Source organism: Halichoerus grypus, chromosome 1, assembly GCF_964656455.1.
Source record: "Halichoerus grypus chromosome 1, mHalGry1.hap1.1, whole genome shotgun sequence".
Lineage (NCBI taxonomy): Eukaryota > Metazoa > Chordata > Mammalia > Carnivora > Phocidae > Halichoerus > Halichoerus grypus.
This window is the reverse complement of record NC_135712.1, coordinates 68,451,636-68,470,101: the sequence shown is the minus strand read 5'-3', so window position 1 is coordinate 68,470,101 and position 18,466 is coordinate 68,451,636. Positions and strand designations below refer to the sequence as shown.

The window sequence follows — 18,466 nt, the reverse complement described above, 5'->3', positions numbered from 1 at the left end:
TTTCTAGAATAAAGTCATGCAATCTTATAACACAACTTATAATAGGAGCACTGTGGCACATATGTCATGTCCTTACACTTGGGTAGAACATCCTTTCAAACATTAGTTAGTGACTCTTCCATAGGGGATTCAATAAATTCACATTCCTCCTTTGTAACACCCTACTGTGTAGAATCCAAAGCCAGATGCCAATAGAGAACTCTACAGGCTAATATATAATATAATAAATTAAGCCCTAAGATATAGAAGGGCTCATGGCCCTCTAGACTGATCAGGACATTGTACCCTCAAAAATTTGTTCCCTAAGTCTGGAAAAAGTTTCAAGAAGAACAAGAAGACTTCTCATCTCTATACTCTGACTATACATTAACATTAATACATATAGGGGCTGATAGTCATGGACAAAGCCTAGTGGAAGTTAGGCAGTGGGAGTAACAGACAACAAACAATTAGTTTACATGAATAACATTATTTCAATGTACAAGCATACCTTGTTTTACTATGCTTTGCTTTATTCTGCTTTGCATGGACTGTGCTTTTATAAATTGAAAGTTTGTGGAAACCCTACACTGAGCAAGTCTACTGGTACCATTTTCCAACAGCATTTGCTTACTTTGTGTTTCTATGTCACATTTTGGTAATTCTCACAGTATTTCAAACTTTTTCATTATTATTATATTTGTTATGGTGATCTGTAATCAGCAATCTTTGATGTTACTATGGTAATTGTTTGCCATGAACTGCATCCATGTAAAATTAAGCAAACTTAATCAATAAATGTGGTGTGTTCTGACTGCTCCATTGATGGGCTATCCCCCCATATCTCCCCTTCTCCTTGGGCCTCCCTATTCCCTGAGACACAGCAATATTGAAATCGGGCCAACTAATAACCCTACAAAGGCCTCTAAGTGTTCAAGTGAAAGAAAGAGTCTGTGTGCCTCTTACTTTAAATCAAAAGCTAGAAATAATTAAGCTTCGTGAAGAAGGCATGTTGAAAAACCAAGATAGGCCAAAACTAGGACTCTTGCACCAAACAGTTAGCCAAGTTGTGAATGCAAAAGAAGAGTTCTTGAAGGAAATTAAAAGTGCTATTCTGGTGAACACAAAAATGGTAAGAAAGTGAAACAGCCTTATTGCTGATTTGGAGAAAGTTTCAGTGGTCTGGATAGAAGATCAAACCAGACACAACATTCCCTTAAGCCAAAGCCTAATCCGGAGTAGGACCCTAACTCTCTTCAATTCTAGGAAGGCTGAGAGAGGTGAGGCAATTGCAGAAGAAAAGCTGAAAGCTAGCAGAGGTTGGTTCATGAGGTTTAAGGAAAGAAACTGTCTCTAACATGAAAGGGCAAGGGGAAGCAGCAGGTGCTGATAGAGAAGCTGCAGCAAGAATCTAGCTTATGTAATTCATGATGGTGATTACATTAGACAATAGGCTTTCAGTATAGACAAAACCACCTTCTGTTGGAAGAGATGCCATAGCTAGAGAGGAGAAGTCAGTGCCTGGCTTGAAAGCTTCAAAGGACAGGCCGCCTCTCCTGTTAGGGGCTAATGCAGCTGGTAACTTGAAGTTGAAGTCAGTGCTCATTTACCATTCTGAAAATCCCAGGGCCCTTAAGAATTATGCTAAATCTACTCTGCCTGTGCTCTATGAATGGAACAACAAAGCCTGGATGACAGCACATCTGTTTACAACATGATTTACCAAAAATTTTAATCCCCCTGTTGAGACATACACTCAGAAAAAAAGATTCCTTTCCAAATATTACTGCTCATTGACAATGCACCTGGTCACCCAAGAGCTCTGATGGAGATGGACAAGATTAATGTTGTTTTCATACCTGCTAACACAACATCCATTCTGCAGCCCATGGATCAAGAAGTAATTTCAGCTTTCAAGTCTTATTATTTAAGAAATACATTTTGTAAGACTCTAACTGCCATAGATAGTGATTCCTCTGATGGATCTGGGCAAAGTACACTGAAAACCTTCTGGAAAGGATTCACCATTCTAGCTGCCATTAAGAACATTTGTGACTCATGGAAAGAGGTCAAAATAGCAACATTAACAGGAGTTTGGAAGAAGTTGGTTCTTGCACTTGTGAAGTGCAAGACTCCAGGGGAGGAAGTAACTGCAGATGTGGTGGAAATAACAGGAGAACTAGAATTAGAAGTACAGCCTGATGATGGGACTGAACTGCTGCAATCTCATGATAAAATTTTAAGAGATGAAGAGTTGCTTTTATGGATGAGCAAAGAAACCGGTTTCTTGAGGTGGAAACTACTTCAAGATGTTGTGAAGATTGTTGAAATGACAGCAAAGGATTCAGAATAGTACCTAGGCTTAGCTGATAAAGCAGTGGCAGGGTTTGAGAGGATTGACTCCCATTTTGAAAGAAGCTCTACTGTGGATAAAATGCTATCAAACAACGTCGCATGCTACAGAGAAATTGTTTGTGAACGGAAGACTTCATCAATGCACATACCTCACTGTTGTTTTAAGAATTGCCACAGCCTCCCGACCTTCAGCAACCACCACCCTGATCAACATCGAGGCAAGACCCTTCACCAGCAAAAAGATTACAGCTTGCTGAAAGTTCTGATTATGGGTACCATTTTTTAACAATAAAGTATTTTTAAACTAAGATATATACAATGTTTTTAAGGAATAATGCTATCGCACACTTAACAGACTACAGGATAGTGTAAACGCAACTTTTATATGCACTGGGAAACAAAAAAGTTCATCTGACTCGCTTTCTTGCCATATTTGCTTTATTTTGCAGTGGTCTGGAAAACCTGCAGTATCTTCAAGGTAGGGCTGCATACATTTGAAACTCTCTCTCTCTCTCACTCTCATACACACACCCATCTGCTGAGCAGACCCAAAATTTGAGACTCTGAGTTAGAGCCAAAATCTAAATATTGAGTTAAGAGCCAAAATGTAAATTATTTGCAAATATGACTTGATGTTAACTGATAATGTAGTCATTCTGATGTTCTCCAAATATTTTTAGCCCTCTGCCTTCTGGACATATAGCTCAGCTGTTTTTCCTGGCTCCTGATGGTTTTGCAGGGCCACATGACTAATTCTGGCCATTGATGCTGAGTCATTTCCACCCTGGATCATTTAGTTGTGGGTTAAGATCCTTAAGAATTCTCTTTCTGTCTGGGATGGTAATTGGCAACTTTAGAAGCTGGCCTATCAGCCAGAGCCCAATTCCTCTATGATGACAGACCCCCTTGCCACCCCATTCTGAACATACAGTGTTAGCAAGAAATGGTACTGTCTTAGCGATGGATATTGGTAGGACTCCAGGAACACTGAGAGAATGGTAGGAAAGATAAAGTTAAGGAACAGAGAGAGTTGCAATGGGGCCATTCTGAGACAAATATGGACATGTACAAATTGAATGCAATTTGTGCAGACCTACTGGCTTTTATTATTGTTGTTACTACTACTACCATGATGATTATCATTAGTTCTATTATTAGCTTTTTAAAACAACCTGAAGATTACTGCCATTACATGCTATGACTCATTCTTGGTGTTGAATAAGGATATAGAGGGAGGACAGATCCTTCTAGTTTTTGGATCCCTCAGGCTAATGCAATAAGTATTCATCATACACAGTGTGAATTTTGTTGAGTATTTATATTTTCTGACACAATTGGACTATATAATTATTCTAGTTAAGGACCACATTTTATATTCCTTGTGTGTACTTTTGAAACAGTCTTAAAAATCAATAAAATCAAGCTGAAGGCCGCCTTCACTTGATGAGGGAATTGGCATCACATCCCACTGTTGACCATCTCTTGGGCTGACTCACAACAGATGCATCAATTCTCACATTTTCATTTCCTGGAGTTTTAGGAATGCTTAATAAGAGTCATGGGCATGGGGGGTGGGGCAGAGCAGAGAGGAGAACCCTATTTTTAGAACTTTATCAAGAACCTTACAGCCCTATATTTAGAACTTTAGTCCTCATTGGCGACCAACTCAGTGAAGAACTGAACTTCCATGTAGATGTGGGTCATTAGCTGAACAAAGAATCAGTGTAGTTCGATAGGTTCCATGTCGAATCATACTGGTAATTGGATTTGTCATTGCTACAGGGTAAGTTCTGTGAGGGCAAGTACTCTTACCTGCTTTCTCACTGTTGTATCTCTACTGCCATTTTTACTGACATTTTCCAAATTGACTTCTCAGAGCAACTGTTTCATTTTTCTTGGACATGTGTTCTGTTGGGTTTAGTCTCCTCTATTGCTCGTGGCTCTTGGTGTTTTTCCTTTTTTAATCGTCCCATTTGCCATTCTTAACTAAAAATGCTCTATAGAGCTCCAAAAGTCAAGTGATACATTTAAAAACTCATGGGTGGGTAATGCAATAAAAACTGTTGAGAAAGGAGTTGGCATTTATCAGAATCCTATGAATTGTCAGTGACCAACCTCATGGAAGTTTCCCACACCTGGCTGTGCACCTGGGTTTCCCTTTGTTCCTTTGATTATGACCTTGCAGTTTCTTTGCTAAATTTTCTATTGCTTTCTCTATCAATCCTGGCCTTCAAACCTAGATTTTAACTTTGTCTATACGATCATGCACCAAACCTTCTACTCTTGCATTATCTGGATGCAACTCAAGCAGCATGCTCCTTGTTTGTGCCAAGTATGACATTATACTGTAGAACTCCTTCCTACTCCCTGGTGGTGCAATGCAAGTATTTGCCTACCAGTCTGGGTGGATTACAGATGTAGAATATTTCTCTCTGTATTTCTGCACACTAATGCTCTCCATTATGCAATTGTACTTGCAGTGCTTACTCTGTGTCTGGCACTCATATAGGCAGTAGAGATACAACAGTGAGAAAGCATGTAAGAGTACTTGCCCTCACAGAACTTACCCTGTAGCCATGAGAAATCCAATTACCAGTATGATTCGACATGGAACCTATCGAACTACACTGATTCTTTGTTCAGCTAATGACCTACATCTACATGGAAGTTCAAACGTCTTTGCATCTTTTTTTACTTTTAATTTTAGTTCACAACTACATTTTCATCAAAATAGGCCAAAAAGCAGTTGATCCATACCAGGTATGGTTAGAAGCCCCCCGCAACACATGCAACACATGTTGCTCCAGGAAAGTGGAAAATAACCAAATGCCACATTTGATTTCTCATAGCCACATGGAGAATGTGATTTTGTTTGCCATTTTATTTGCCACCAGTTGGCTCCTGGACCAAGAGCTGAGCTACAGTGAACTTGTTCCATACAGCCCTTTTCCAGAGGGCCTAACCAATGCCATTTGAGACTAATTTTATAAATAGCTCTGGCAGACAACTCTCTGGACTTGGTCATACAGTGTATCTCTCTAGATAAGGCTTTGCATTCGATAGGAGCTATCACATGATGAACGTGTGTGCATGTTCGCATATTCATGCTAGTACTCTGAGCTCCCCTCTTATTTGGCTTCAACTTCAAAAGCTTGTCTCTTGAGGGCAAACTCATAGCTGGGAGGAAAGAACCAGCTTCTCCTTAACCCCCAAGTCTGCTGCCTATGTTTAATGAGTCCTCAGTGGGGTTTGGGGAGAGGAAATGGAGAAGCTACATTTATACCACAACTGGAACTAGGCCATCTTCCTGCTGTCAGAGACTCATATCGAGGTTGAACATATCCATTCCTTGAGCCCAAGAAACAGATTCCTATCCCAAGACTCTAGCATGAATTCCCAGGCCTCTTCACTGGATCTCCTGCGGCCCCGTGCTGTTTGTGATAGAGAGAGCCAGGACTCTCTCTGTCTTTGTACTGGTGACTGGGGTTTGTCCCTAAACAGGCATGGTTAGAAACTATTCTTCCTGCTGCTGCTAAACCTTTATCAAGCTAGACTTGTGGGGCCCTGTGGTCTACTGGGAATTGGGGGAGGTAACAAAAGGGAATTCATATTTTAAATCTGTTAAGGACAAAAATACTGTACCACACATCTCAGAATCTGCAATGCCCCTTTGAGTTTCCAGATACTTATGTGTACTGTTTTCCATGAAATCTTGGTTCCTAGATGCATTTTATATTTAGACCACACATGGATTTATTTTCAAGGATCTCACTATATGAACTTGGAAGGATGTTTGGTCACACTACAGGTGAGGTCCTTAACGGTCTGAATGGAATCCAGGTTCCCTAACCAAGCCCAATACCACATCAGAAAGGCTCCCCTGGACTGGTGGAGACTGGGGGAGTAGTCTGGGGTCCCACTTGACTTCTAGGGCACACTCTTGGACATCCTCTTGGCTCCAATGGAGGCATGAAGGCTGGGAAGAGGCCACCTTACCTGAGAGCGGCTATCTGTTCCTAGGTAAGACCACTCCTCACCATGTCATGTTTGACTGGGAAGTAATGGAGAGAGATTTCTAAAACCTCGTGTATATTCCTACTAGAACCCTCAACACCACCGCCTGCTCCAACACTCACAGCCTCGTCACCACTATGTGACTTGGGAGCATCTGGACTAATTTCATTATACTTTATATCCCTGTTTATGTCAATCACCAGAACTCAGATCCTCCCCTCACTTCTTCCCTCATGCCCTGCACTTCTTACATCCCTCTGAAGCTGTATTTTTCTGTATGACATGTATCATCACCTGGCACTTTATATATTTTACTTATTTATTTGTCTGTATTCCCACCAGAATGTCAGTTCCATGATGGTAGGAATTCTTCTCTGTTTTGTTGTTGTCCTTGTCTAAAATAGTGCTTGGCATAGTAGGTATTCAGTAAATATTTGTTGAATGAATAAATGATGTGATGGATATCTAAGTATTTATTGAGAGTCACTAATTATTGACAATATCCATTTTCTTGTTTTTTTGATGAATGACCCCCTCATTGACCCTTGGATGTATTAGCCTTTTCCATAGTCTCTGATAGTTAAGGGGACCCTCCAGAATCATCACTTTAGGCATAATCCTTGACACCCCTCCTCCATGTCAAACATTTGCCAAAGCAACCAGTATGTCCAATGTAACTATTGATACTATCCCAACTCAATCCTCTACGTCCTCCACCTCTGCTCACATATTCATTCTTTTATAAGACATTTAATCCAGGAGAAGACAGCCAGATTTCTGAGTACTATAGCCAATTTTGAGGCCATAATAACAGGAAATAGGCCTGTGGGATGGTCTAAGCAATCATCTTTGTAACACCATCAGACTCACTGGGTTAATTACCTTCTCACTTTAATTTCTGAATCATTCATTCCTTAGAAGCTAGGAATGCTGGTTCATGGCCTCTCGTAGAAGGCCATGCACCTGTCTGGCCCTATCAGCAATCTTGCACTGTGCCATGAAGCTGGAATGTCACCACTTATATTCTGCAACGCTAACCAATCAGTTGTGCCCTGCAAAGGGCCTCCCTCTTTAATGACCTATTCCATCTCTAAGCCTGCCCGTGTGGCCTTGCAGAGTGGACAGAGAGTACTTACATTATTTATGGTGACTTGGCTTGGAGGTCTACATCTATGGCTCTCCAACAAATTTGTTGGCTGGACAGTCCCAGAAACACCAAAAAATAAAGCAACATGTAGAATCTTCAACATCAAATGAGAATGTAGGAAGAGTCTGGAAAGTACAAAGCCTCCTATTTCCATCACTAGCTTCCAGCTGGCCTTGGAGGAACTGAACCGTGTAAATCAGTTTTATTAGTGACTTGCTCTTCCCAGGGCCAAGATACCCATGCAAGGTCCTCATGAATCCATGCAACACCAGAGCAATACTTGGAGTGCCACAGTTCTGGGTCACTCTCTGAGTAAGAGTGCCACACCAATGAAATCTAAATCCTGCTTTTACATCACCTGTATTTCAGTCCCCGCTCCCACCCTGGTACTTCCTTTTACCCTGATGGGTGCCATAACAACAACTCAGTAAAACTTGGCACGGCCAAATCTAAAAACTCCAGGCTATGCTTGGGTGTAAGGCCGGTTAAAAGGTCACCACTGAAGGCAACAGAATCCCTGGACATCCTTACAAATTGAATGACACTCCTTATTCCACCATCCCAGAAACTCAAAGGCAGATACATACAGACACCCCCTTCCCCCCATCACTCCTATTTCTGAATCCTCTAAATTCTCCCTGTGGCTATCACTATCCATGACCATACCCACCCACAGTCGGCCTGGCTCCATTATCAGGCCACTAGCACCCTGGATGGTCGCTGTTAAGACTGGATATAGCACCTGGGGTGTGAAAATGCCCTCTAGGGCCAGGAGATGCTTGCAGAGCTGGCAGAAGTTCATAAGACAGATCTGAGATCCAGCTGCCTATCTGCCCTGAACCCCCTCTCTCTTGGGATTCTACTATTCACAAAGCCCAACCTAAAGCAGAATGGGAGCAGAGCCTGAGCAGCTACTTGAAGGTGCTGAGGGAGTGAAAGGTGCAGCACATTCAAGTGGCCCAATATATAGGGGGAAGGTGTGTTAGTGGTATTCCTGGAGTTACTTGGTCAGCAGAATTACAATCTTATCCTCTTTCCGCTGTACTTCTGGTTTTCTAAACTTGTCTTCCTTTTTGGATTATGAATTTAGAATTTATTTAAAGGGCTCACATCCTCACAAAATCCTCTTTACTGGCTTCCAACACCTTTCTATGCATATATATTTGTGCATACATATGCACACACACATGCGCATACACATACATTGTCTGATTATGGTCTGCATCTCTTTGTCTCACAGATTCTCTCTGACTCAACTAATTGAATCCTCTGCCTCCCACCCTATCTCCCCCAAACCCACCTATTTTCTTACATGCTCAGTCCATGTGTCACAGTGGGCATGAACTTTTTTTTTAAGGAATAGTCATTTTTATAGCATACTTTGGAGTCTAAAACTCAGAAAAAACACCTCCACACTGGATCTTGCATCGATATGGAATTCCTAATCATGCAAGCTTTATGACCCTCATATATTCAATTTGTGACAGTCCACTAGTGGAAATCGACAGCAGAGTTTAGATCCTATACTGCCCCCCATTACCATATTCTTGGGCTGCTTATGCATATCTCCACGTGTGCTCAGAAGAGGGAGCAGTGCTCATTCCATACCCCACTCTTCTCCTTTCCAGGTACATCTTCTTTGCCAATGATGCCTATTTTATGTTGAAGCTAAAATAACTCATCAGTTAGCTTTAACTGAGTATACAGTGAGTAGAGAATGAAATGGGAGAAGTTCACATGGTTTATAATCTGCATCTAGAATATACTCGAATGTTAATTATTTTATATAATTTACAGAGTGATTCTATTATATGCCATGTTCTTTGAGGATAGGATTATTTCTAACTCAGTTTTGTAGCCTGTTCAGTGGCGCTTACAGAGTCTGGTACATAGTAAGTGCTTAATAAATGCTTATAGAATAAATGAGTGGTCCCAATTCCAATGGCAGTAACTGAAGGAAGATGTCAGAATATCAATGGGTTGAGAGACAGATGAGGGCAGTTTTAGAAATAAAATTTTTTAAACCTTGGGCTCCTGCATGGTCAGAAACAGTATGGAAGCTGAAGAGAGACACCTCCTTGTAACCCATGGAGCACTGTCTGTGAGATTCAGTGGGACAGGTCACTCTCTCACTGTGAGGAATCAGTGCAGGACTGGAGAAAATAACCAGAAGAACATGTACTGGAAGGGAGAATTTTTATCTTTCATGCCCCATGCCCATGATTTTTTTTATATTTAAATACCTAAGAATGTGATTCACCAGCCATCAGATTTAACAAAACCCACTCTCATTCTGCTGTGTGCTTTAGTGATACAGAAAACTTTCAATTATCTCTGCTAATGGAATGGAAGCAATGGTACATATAATCAAAATGCCATTTCTATTTGCCTTTGGAAGTATGATGTGTGCTTTTCCCCCAGCAGGTTTGCTTTCATAATGATTAGTTCTAGCTTAGGCTAATATTAAATGAGTTAGCATTTTCTCTGTATAATATCTGGTAGTAGAAGAGAAGAGATGTGTTTATGGCAGAGGAAACTCTCGCAGGGTTTAGTATTTGCCACAGTTAATCGCCCATGTGGATAATCTACTTGCAGCAAGTGGGATTTTAAACAGAGCAAAAGGCAAAGAGTGACTCTATGTCCTGGATTTCAATGACCCAGAGGTGGAGGCCCCAGGAGAAAGCCGTAGCTAGCGTTATGAAGAGTGTTAAAGGAGAAAGAACACTGGATGAGGCATAAGGCCACTGGGGTTCCTTGATGCCCAAGGGAGGCCATATAATCTCTTTGTGTCTCAATTTTCTTATCCATAAATGTAATAATGACCTAACAAGCTAACTGTGCCAGAAGAGAACAGTGGGCTAAAGGACTTGTAAATGTATTAAATGCTAAGAAAATGCAAAGCACTGATAGGCAATGAAATATTGTTGTTGCCACTTTTTAAGGAACTGTCCCTTGCCCTAACTCCTCAATGCTTAGGGTCTTGGGCTGTGGTTTCTGAAACTTTCCCCAATTAAAAGTAGTCCCCTTTCTTGAGGGCCCTGCTCTTCAAGGATAGCTACTTTGATAACATCCATGCACCCTAGTGAATGGACGCATCCTTTTTTGGGTAATAGTTTCATTTTAACAGGGACCTTGCAGCTATAATAGATTAACCTGGTGGCTCTCAAAGTGTGGTCCCTGGGTGCGTAGCATCAGCACTTCTTGGGAGTTTGTTAGAAATGCAAATTCTTGGATCTACCCCCATGTACTGATTCACAAACTCTGGGAGTGGGGCCCAGCAATCTGTTTTAAAAAGTCCTCTAGATGAGTCTGATAAACACTCAGATTTAAGAATCCCTAGTTTGGCCAAAGGAGAAAAAAAGCAAGCTAGGAATTGTGCTCTGGGACATGCCAATGACAAACTTTTACTTTTCTGAGGGAGGCAGGGGAAGGCTTACGGGACTCTTCACATCACACTGCATAGCTGTGTGTGTGTGTGTGAGTGTGTGTGTATGTGTGTGTGAGTGTGTGTGTATGTGTGTAAAATGATGATCTGGAACATCATTTTTTCAGGTAGGTCCCTTTCCCCACCACCCTAACAATTCATCCCCACCTTGGAGACTCCCTACCCCCTTTCCTGATTTACTTTTCTTTGTAGCACTTATCACCTTCTAATATGCTGTATTACTTGCTTTCTATTTTGTTTATTGACTGTCTCCCTGGGCTAGAATATAGGCCCTATAAGGACAGTCCATTTTGTTCAGTGTTGTGTCCCCAGCTCTGAGAACTATGCCTAGCAGTACTAGAGGGCACTCAGTAAATATTCGTTGAATTAATGGGTGAATGAATAGCTGCTGAACCTGGGAGATGTGAAAATATCGGGGTCAGACCAAAACACTGAAACACCTGCAAACATCCTTATTAGGCAGTTGTTATGGCATGTGAGCCTTGCCTCTCTGTTCCTGCTTTGGGCTCTGAAAAAAAGTCTACGAACAAGGCTTGGGTATATGTCATCCTTGGGGATTTGGTTCACGATACTGTTTATCATTACAAAATGTGCTATCTGGTTTTTCCTAGGCATGGGGCAAGTGTACTGATTGATCAACATGTTTATCTGGCTGTTTGGGGCTAGGGGCAGTCTATGGGTGTGTGACAGACTAGAGGGTGACATGGCAGGGAAAATAGCAGTCTAAGAATGAAAACCAGGAGTTCTAGTCCTCTGCCCCTAACTTGCTGTGTGGTCTTGGGCAAACTGCTTAGCATTTCTGGGTCTCATTTCATTTGTTGATCTCAGTGATCTTCAAGGCCCCTTTCAGCAGTTGTTATTATAAATCTATTCATGTGTTACTTGATTAATGTAGGTATCCTCTACTGGCAAACTCCATGAGAACAGGGTGAGTCTATATTTGCCCACCTAGTTCATATGCCCAGCACTTGTAGGCACCAGGTATTTGCTAAGTGAGCCAATCCCTATGAAAGCCAGATGGTGATCTCAGCCTCATCAGCCTGTGCTCTGCACAAGTATGTCACAGGGACATGGATGTGGGCTACAAAGACCTGGACTGGGAAGAGACCTCCAATCACACAAGGAAGAGCAGGACACTGGCTGTGCCCACCCCCCCACTCCCAGGGCATACAGAAGGTGCCCAGTTCATTAAGATGAAGACCACAGCAGTGCAGAGGAGAGAGCCCAAGCTGGGCACTGGAGCATCAGCCCTGTGGTTTGCAAAAGCATGGACCTGGAGATCACAGACCTAAATCTGAATCACAGATCTGCTATCTTTCAGCTTTATGACTTTGTACAAGTTATTTACTTCCCATAGCTTTAGCCTCTTTATCTGAAAAATGAAAACAGAACTGCCTGCCTCTCAGGATGGCTGTGAAGATTAGAGGGGATGATGTATATCAGGAGCCTTCCCATCACCTGTATGAGAAAGGTGCTCAGCAAACAGAAGCCTCCTTGTCTGGTTCTGCCCTCCTGGCCCGTTAGGAGGTTTCTAACAATGCTTCCTTCAATAGAGAACCAGCCTCAGTTGGTTACCAGCTCATGGCAGTGCCCTGGCCTGTCTGGCTGAGGGGGGTAAAGATTGAGATAAAAAGTGTTTCTCAAAGTATCTACCTTTGGAGATCTGTATTTTCCTCTTTTCCTTCCAGTTTGCTTAATGAGATTTTGAGATTTCTAACTTTCTACGTCATGAGAGCAAAAGGTGCAATTTTGTAAATAAAATTTAACAACTCATTATCTTTTGAATGTGCTGAGAGTTATCACTGAACAGAACACGACTGAACCTTGCTTGTCTCTCTTTTCAGCTGCCTTTGTCTCTCCTTCCACCTTGTTCCCTCCCTGGTAGAGTGAATTATACTCCTGCTCCTGCCCTGCCTCCTCCACTCGCCGCCCCCCCTTCACCCCTGCACTCCGCCACTACATATGGCCATCTTTATTCTGGAAAACAAATTCTGCTGCTAGGCAACCAGAACACAAAATTCCTGTGGTTGACATGATTCTTATTAATGACCGCAATTGCAGACGTGCTGCCATCACGGCATGCCATACGTACGCTCCTGCGTCTGTCCCCAGCTAGACAGATCTTTCCAGAAAGTGGAATGGGGTGGATTCTTGGTAGGAAATTAAGGGCCTCAGTGCTCAACAGAAAGTATTTATAAATCACTGTATATCACAGCCTGCTTTAGAATCATTTTATTAGAACACATTCAAGAAAGTGACATACGGAAAAAAGACAGCAGCAATTCTCAGTCATGCAAATGCCCATGTTAAGGTTCTCCATTGGATTTAAATTCAAGTACAAAGACAGTCCTTTCCTGAGCCAGGTGCAATTCCAGGGAATGACACTGTGAATTGAGAGCGTGTTTCCTCCACAAAGTTCAGAACACTGAACAAGTCCCATCCTCACAAGACTGTGAGGTACATGGAAGTGTAAACTTTCAGGATCTTAAGGACCCCTTTACCCAGTCCTCCCCCATAACCCAGCTGGGGGAAGTGAGCCCAACGTCGGGACCTTTTAGAAATAAGGTTTAGTCTACTGAAAATAAAGCAGTGGGCCTTAAAAAATTAGAAAATGAGTGTATATATATACATATATATATATATGTAATGGAATCATCTTTGCCTCTTGACTTGGTGTGGGGTTTCCAGAAACTCTGTTAGGGGTTGGGGCTCTCTTGAGTGTCTTGGAAGCTGGAGGACTTTTTAAACTTTTAACTTTTTATTATGAAAAATTGCAAACACATACAAAAGTGGAGAGAATGGTATAATGAATGGCCACGTCCCCGACCTTCTAGTCTCAACAGTTAACCAACATGGAGCCAGTTTGTTTCCTTTATTTCTTTTCCCACTTCCCACCCACCACCAGCAGGGTAATCTCGAAGCACACGAAGGCTAGGAGGGTGGTCTTTGAACCAGAGACCTCAGGGGTGAGTGAGGTTAGAGGAGCCGGAAAATTCTGACAAAACCTGGGCAGGCTGACGCAGATAGAACATTTGTTGGGGATGTGGTTGGGCCAATGTTTGGGAACAGCTAGAGTTAACCATCCTCTTCTCTACCAGAAACTATCCCTTGTTCCTCCTCCCTCTTTCTCAGGATGTGGGGGAGGTAGGCTAGATTAGAGTGATGGGTTTTCTAGATTGGGGGCCACTGACAACAGAGATATTCAATCTGGAGAAAAACTCCAGAGATAAGTATGTCCCTCTGACGAACGTGCCCACTCACACTGCAGACCCCAAGGGCAGTGAGGGCCTGGGGTGCCTGGTGTTTGGATTGGGAGCCACGGGAAGTAGCTTGGGTCATGGGGCCTCTCACAGGTCCCTACTGTCCCACCATTTTCAACTTTGGAGGGAAGCTCAGCAACCTCGAATCGCACCCAGTAGAGAAGCAGGGAGCCCGAGGGGCAAGCCCATGGCCCAGGTGGGCAGATTTTGCTTGGAACATGTTGCTCTCTGAGCAAAGGCTGTACCCCACACCAGCCCTGCCAGAGCAGTCTCAAGAGAGGTGGGTGATGGGAGTCCAGGTGGGAGGTCCCAACGGCGGCACGGCTAACCCGGTGAGCTGCAGGGACAAGTCCCAGGCTGCGCGCTAAACGTAAGTGGAGAAAGGATCTCCAGGTCCCAGGTGCCACCGAGGAGCAAGGTTGCCATCCTGTTAAGAAAAGGGCCGGGGCTCTGTGATTTGCATATGACTTTGCAAAAATCTGCATGAGATCCCGTAGCCCTTTATAGAAAACAGAGTTAAATCATCAGTGCAACCTACTGTATTTCTAGCAACCCAAGGCACAGAGTGCAACCTGGCAAATACACAATCATTTTCTGAGAAGAGGAAATGGAGTGAGCAGAGTGCTGTGTGGGACATTCCTTGGTCTGAAGGTTCAGAAGAAGCCAACCAAGTCCAGGATCCAGATGAGGATCGCTGACTGGCCACTTTCACTGACTTTTTCAGGGTTCCAATGCATATATTTTTCTCTGCAATAGCTCCTGGTTCAGCGGTCCTGCGGTGGTTTCCCCCACACATAAAAGCAGGAGGAGAGCCAGGAAGAATATAAAGAGGGCTGCATTCAATATGAGGTCCTATGAGTGATCCTCAGTGTTTATTTCATATCCTTTTTGTTTTGTTTGTTTCAACTCTTTTAGGATCCCTGTGCCTGCCAGCAAGTCTCACTATGACATTCATTTGGGGGAAAGAAACTGAGAAAAGTTTACCCATTTATGTAGCAGATCTTTGGCAGTGAGTGACTTAAAATTCCTGATTTCAAGTGTTTCCAGGGCCTATGACATGTGGTAATCTGCAATTTTTCCGAGGCATGTGGTTGGTTTGTGAGGCCGCAGGGCTGGCGGAGGGAGTGGATTACTGAGTGAGTGAGGGAGCCTGCCAGAGACCCGGCTTCCATATTCCAGTGTGGCCACGCTGACTCTACTTGGCCACCGGAACAATGGAATGTGTCCTTAACAATGGCCCCTCAAAGAAAGTCAACTTCTAGTGCTATTGGAGGCCTGAAGTATTCTAAAGAGCAATGGCTCAACCAAGAGAAAAATTCAAGATAAGTTAAAGAGTATGATCTCTTATCTGACTGTGGCTCAGCTCATCATATCTGCCACACAGAAATGAGAAAAATGGTACAGGTCTGTGATTCAGCAGTCTTACAAACTCCCTTAGTAAGAACTCCAGCCAGGCAAAAACTGTTCATTAAGGGAGAGAAAACACTTCAGCATCAAGTTAAAATGGTAGTTACCCTGAGCTGTGAGGAAGATTGGGGATACTTAGAATTCAGAAGGGAGAGGAGATTCTGAAGAAAGCCAGGAGCTATACACATACATCTGTGAAGTAACTCATGGAAGGTCCTGCTGACCACTGAGCTCACCTTGGCCAGGGCAAAAGGGCCTTAGGAATTTTATATCGCATTACATTAATGGGGAGGTGGGGTGAGGGGGGTGGTGGAGGGGTGGTGTCCACTGTCCTGCTTAGCTCACACCATAATTCACCGTCATTACCAGTTTAGTTTATAGATGTGCTATAAGATTTGTAGAATTTACTGCAGTGGTAGAATTTAACAGTTTTATAAATGCTGAATTTGACATTTTGTTCTTTACACGGTTCTTAAAATTCTGAAGGGGGAGACAGTTTTAAAAAATATTTTATTGTCATTTATTAAAATAGCTAATGTTCTTCATCATTTTTATTATCACTATTATTAACAACTAATATTTGTTGAGTCTTTAGCATGCGCCAAGCCAAAGGTTGAGTGTCCGGCATGCATCATTTCTCGTAATTTGCACTACAACGTTATGGGGTGGGTAATACCATTACCTCCATTTTGCAGACTGGAGCCCTGAGAGGCCCTGCCCAGGATCAAACAACTGGCAAGTGAAGGAAGTGAGATCTGCACTGTGGTTGGTTTGATTCTGAGGCTATCCTTAACCACTGTGCTATGTTGCCTCTTGTAAAGCAGAATCTACCTCCTAAGTGATATTTGTACATTTGTATGTTTGTGGATTTCAAAGGTCTGGGAAAGCATCTCATATATTTTGAGGATCCATCTTATCCTCAAGGACCTAAGTAGAAGTGGTTTGGGTCACTTCGTTCTACATACTCATTAGGTTGTGCAGAAAAATGTTTATCCCCTTTTAAACCTAAGTTGTGATGGTCTCTGTGCACCTGCAAATCTGTCTGATGGTTTGATATGTGAGACACGTAGGCAAACTGAATGCTCTTCTCTAAAACCCTGAGAAAATATAGACACATTAATATAGGAAGCCATTATTTTATATAGTCCAGTTGGTAACATGAAAGAGTAGTGAATGCCAATGCATAGCTCTTAACTTTAAAAATGACAGCCATTCATAATCTCATTGAGATGATTTTCTAAAAATCTGGCCTAAAGAAAGGATTAGTGGGAAAAGTTTAAGTGGAAGTGGAAGTGGAAGTGTGTGTGTGTGTGTGTGTGTGTGTGAGAGAGAGAGAGAGAGAGAGAGAGAGAGAGAAGGCCATCACATTTTTTTTTTTGAGATGTGAATGATTTCTGTTATTTAGAAAATAACTCCCAGTGTGGAATTCATATATGTTCCATGTCTAGTCACCATATACCTTTGGCATTTTGATTCAGTAGGCCAGGGTAGGGCTTGAAGTTGGCTTTTAGAAATACTTCCCTCATAACTCTGTGGGTTGCCTGGTTTGGAATCCTTAGCACAGAGACCTTCTCTATGTCCCAATCACTCCATCGCTGGAAAACCTGAGTTTTGCAGTATTTCAACTGCATTTTCACATCTGTCAGCACACACTGTCCAAAAGTACTTCTCTTGGGCATTTTCCATGAGGGGCGAGAATCAGTGAGATCCACTTCGTAGGACGGTGGCTTTTATTAACCAGACCTCCCCTGTATTCTTTTATTTTAGGTGGGGAGGGGCCTGTGCTGAGATTTCCTCCACCTCCCACTATTCAGGTACAGATCCCTTTATATCAATACTTTATATAATATAATGTAGGCTCCATTCTAATACTAGACACCCAGAATGTAAGCTTTCTGAGCAATAGAGACATGTTCTGCAGACCCTGGGTGCACAAGAGACAGTATTGGACATCCAGTGGTATAAAAATAGCCACAAATGGGGAACATATTTATATGTTATAGATGTGTACCCTTTCTCGATCCATAAAGAATTTGAGGCAATTATTTTCCATTATATTTTTAAATGCATCTTCAGTTGACTATATGTTCTGGATGTTTTTGATGGAGCGGGAAACCAGTGAGGCAGGAGTGTGCCCAAATTACCACTCCCGTGGTTAAGACATAATAAACAGCTTCCTCTACGCTCCTGATTCGTGCCTTGCTCTGCTAGGCACACAAGTCAGTGAGCGACTGACCCATGGGATCCATGGAGCATGGAATGCTCTTGGTATTTTAATTCAGGTGTGTTTCATTCAAATGATGGGGGGCAGTAATGATAGGACTTAGACCATTTGGGCCATAATGTTACTTTGTGTGTTTTGGCCTGAATTATCCAATTGTTTTCTTTAGTGAGCTTGTCCAGGGGAAGGCAGTGTGCATAGTGGACATCAGAGAGCCCTGGGTTCACATCATGGTTCTGCCGCTTTCTGGTTGTGTGACCTTGGGCAAGTTATTGAACCTCTCTGAGTGCCATTTTCCTCATCTGCAAAATGAGGATAATGGTACTTACCTTGAAGAACTGTTGTGAGGACAGAATGAAAGAGTATATACATAAGCTGCCAGGCTCCTATAAGGAGTTCAGCAAGAGAGGTGGTTGTTACTGTCAGCTGTTCATGCTCTGGATGGCTTCCTTGCAGGCAGCCTTTGTGCTTTCCTTGGTCTGCCCAATTATAGCAGGGCTTTCTAAGAGAAGGACTAGGCCTTTCCTATTAGATGGGGCGGTAGGAGGCGTGGGGTATTACCCTTGATGGGGACTTTAAGTGCTCTGTTTGTTTCCATGATATACAGGGAACTCTGCAAATACTATATTAACTGGTTT

At 42.6% G+C, this 18,466-nt stretch overlaps 1 protein-coding gene across 20 annotated transcripts in view; it reads right to left on the bottom strand.

Moving 5' to 3' along the window:
- KALRN (kalirin RhoGEF kinase) overlaps positions 1 to 18,466 on the bottom strand; it is a 642,588-nt gene that overhangs the window by 172,468 nt on the left and 451,654 nt on the right. For 6 of the 20 annotated variants that reach the window (XM_078066866.1, XM_078066872.1, XM_078066877.1 and 3 more), the window contains exon 34: positions 13,158 to 14,627. The exons of the other annotated variants lie outside the window; for them this stretch is intronic. In XM_078066866.1, coding sequence (XP_077922992.1) covers positions 14,565 to 14,627 — 63 coding nt within the window. In that variant the 3' untranslated portion in view covers positions 13,158 to 14,564. Of the gene's footprint in view, positions 1 to 13,157; positions 14,628 to 18,466 lie in introns of those variants that run through there. 20 annotated transcript variants of the gene reach the window in all.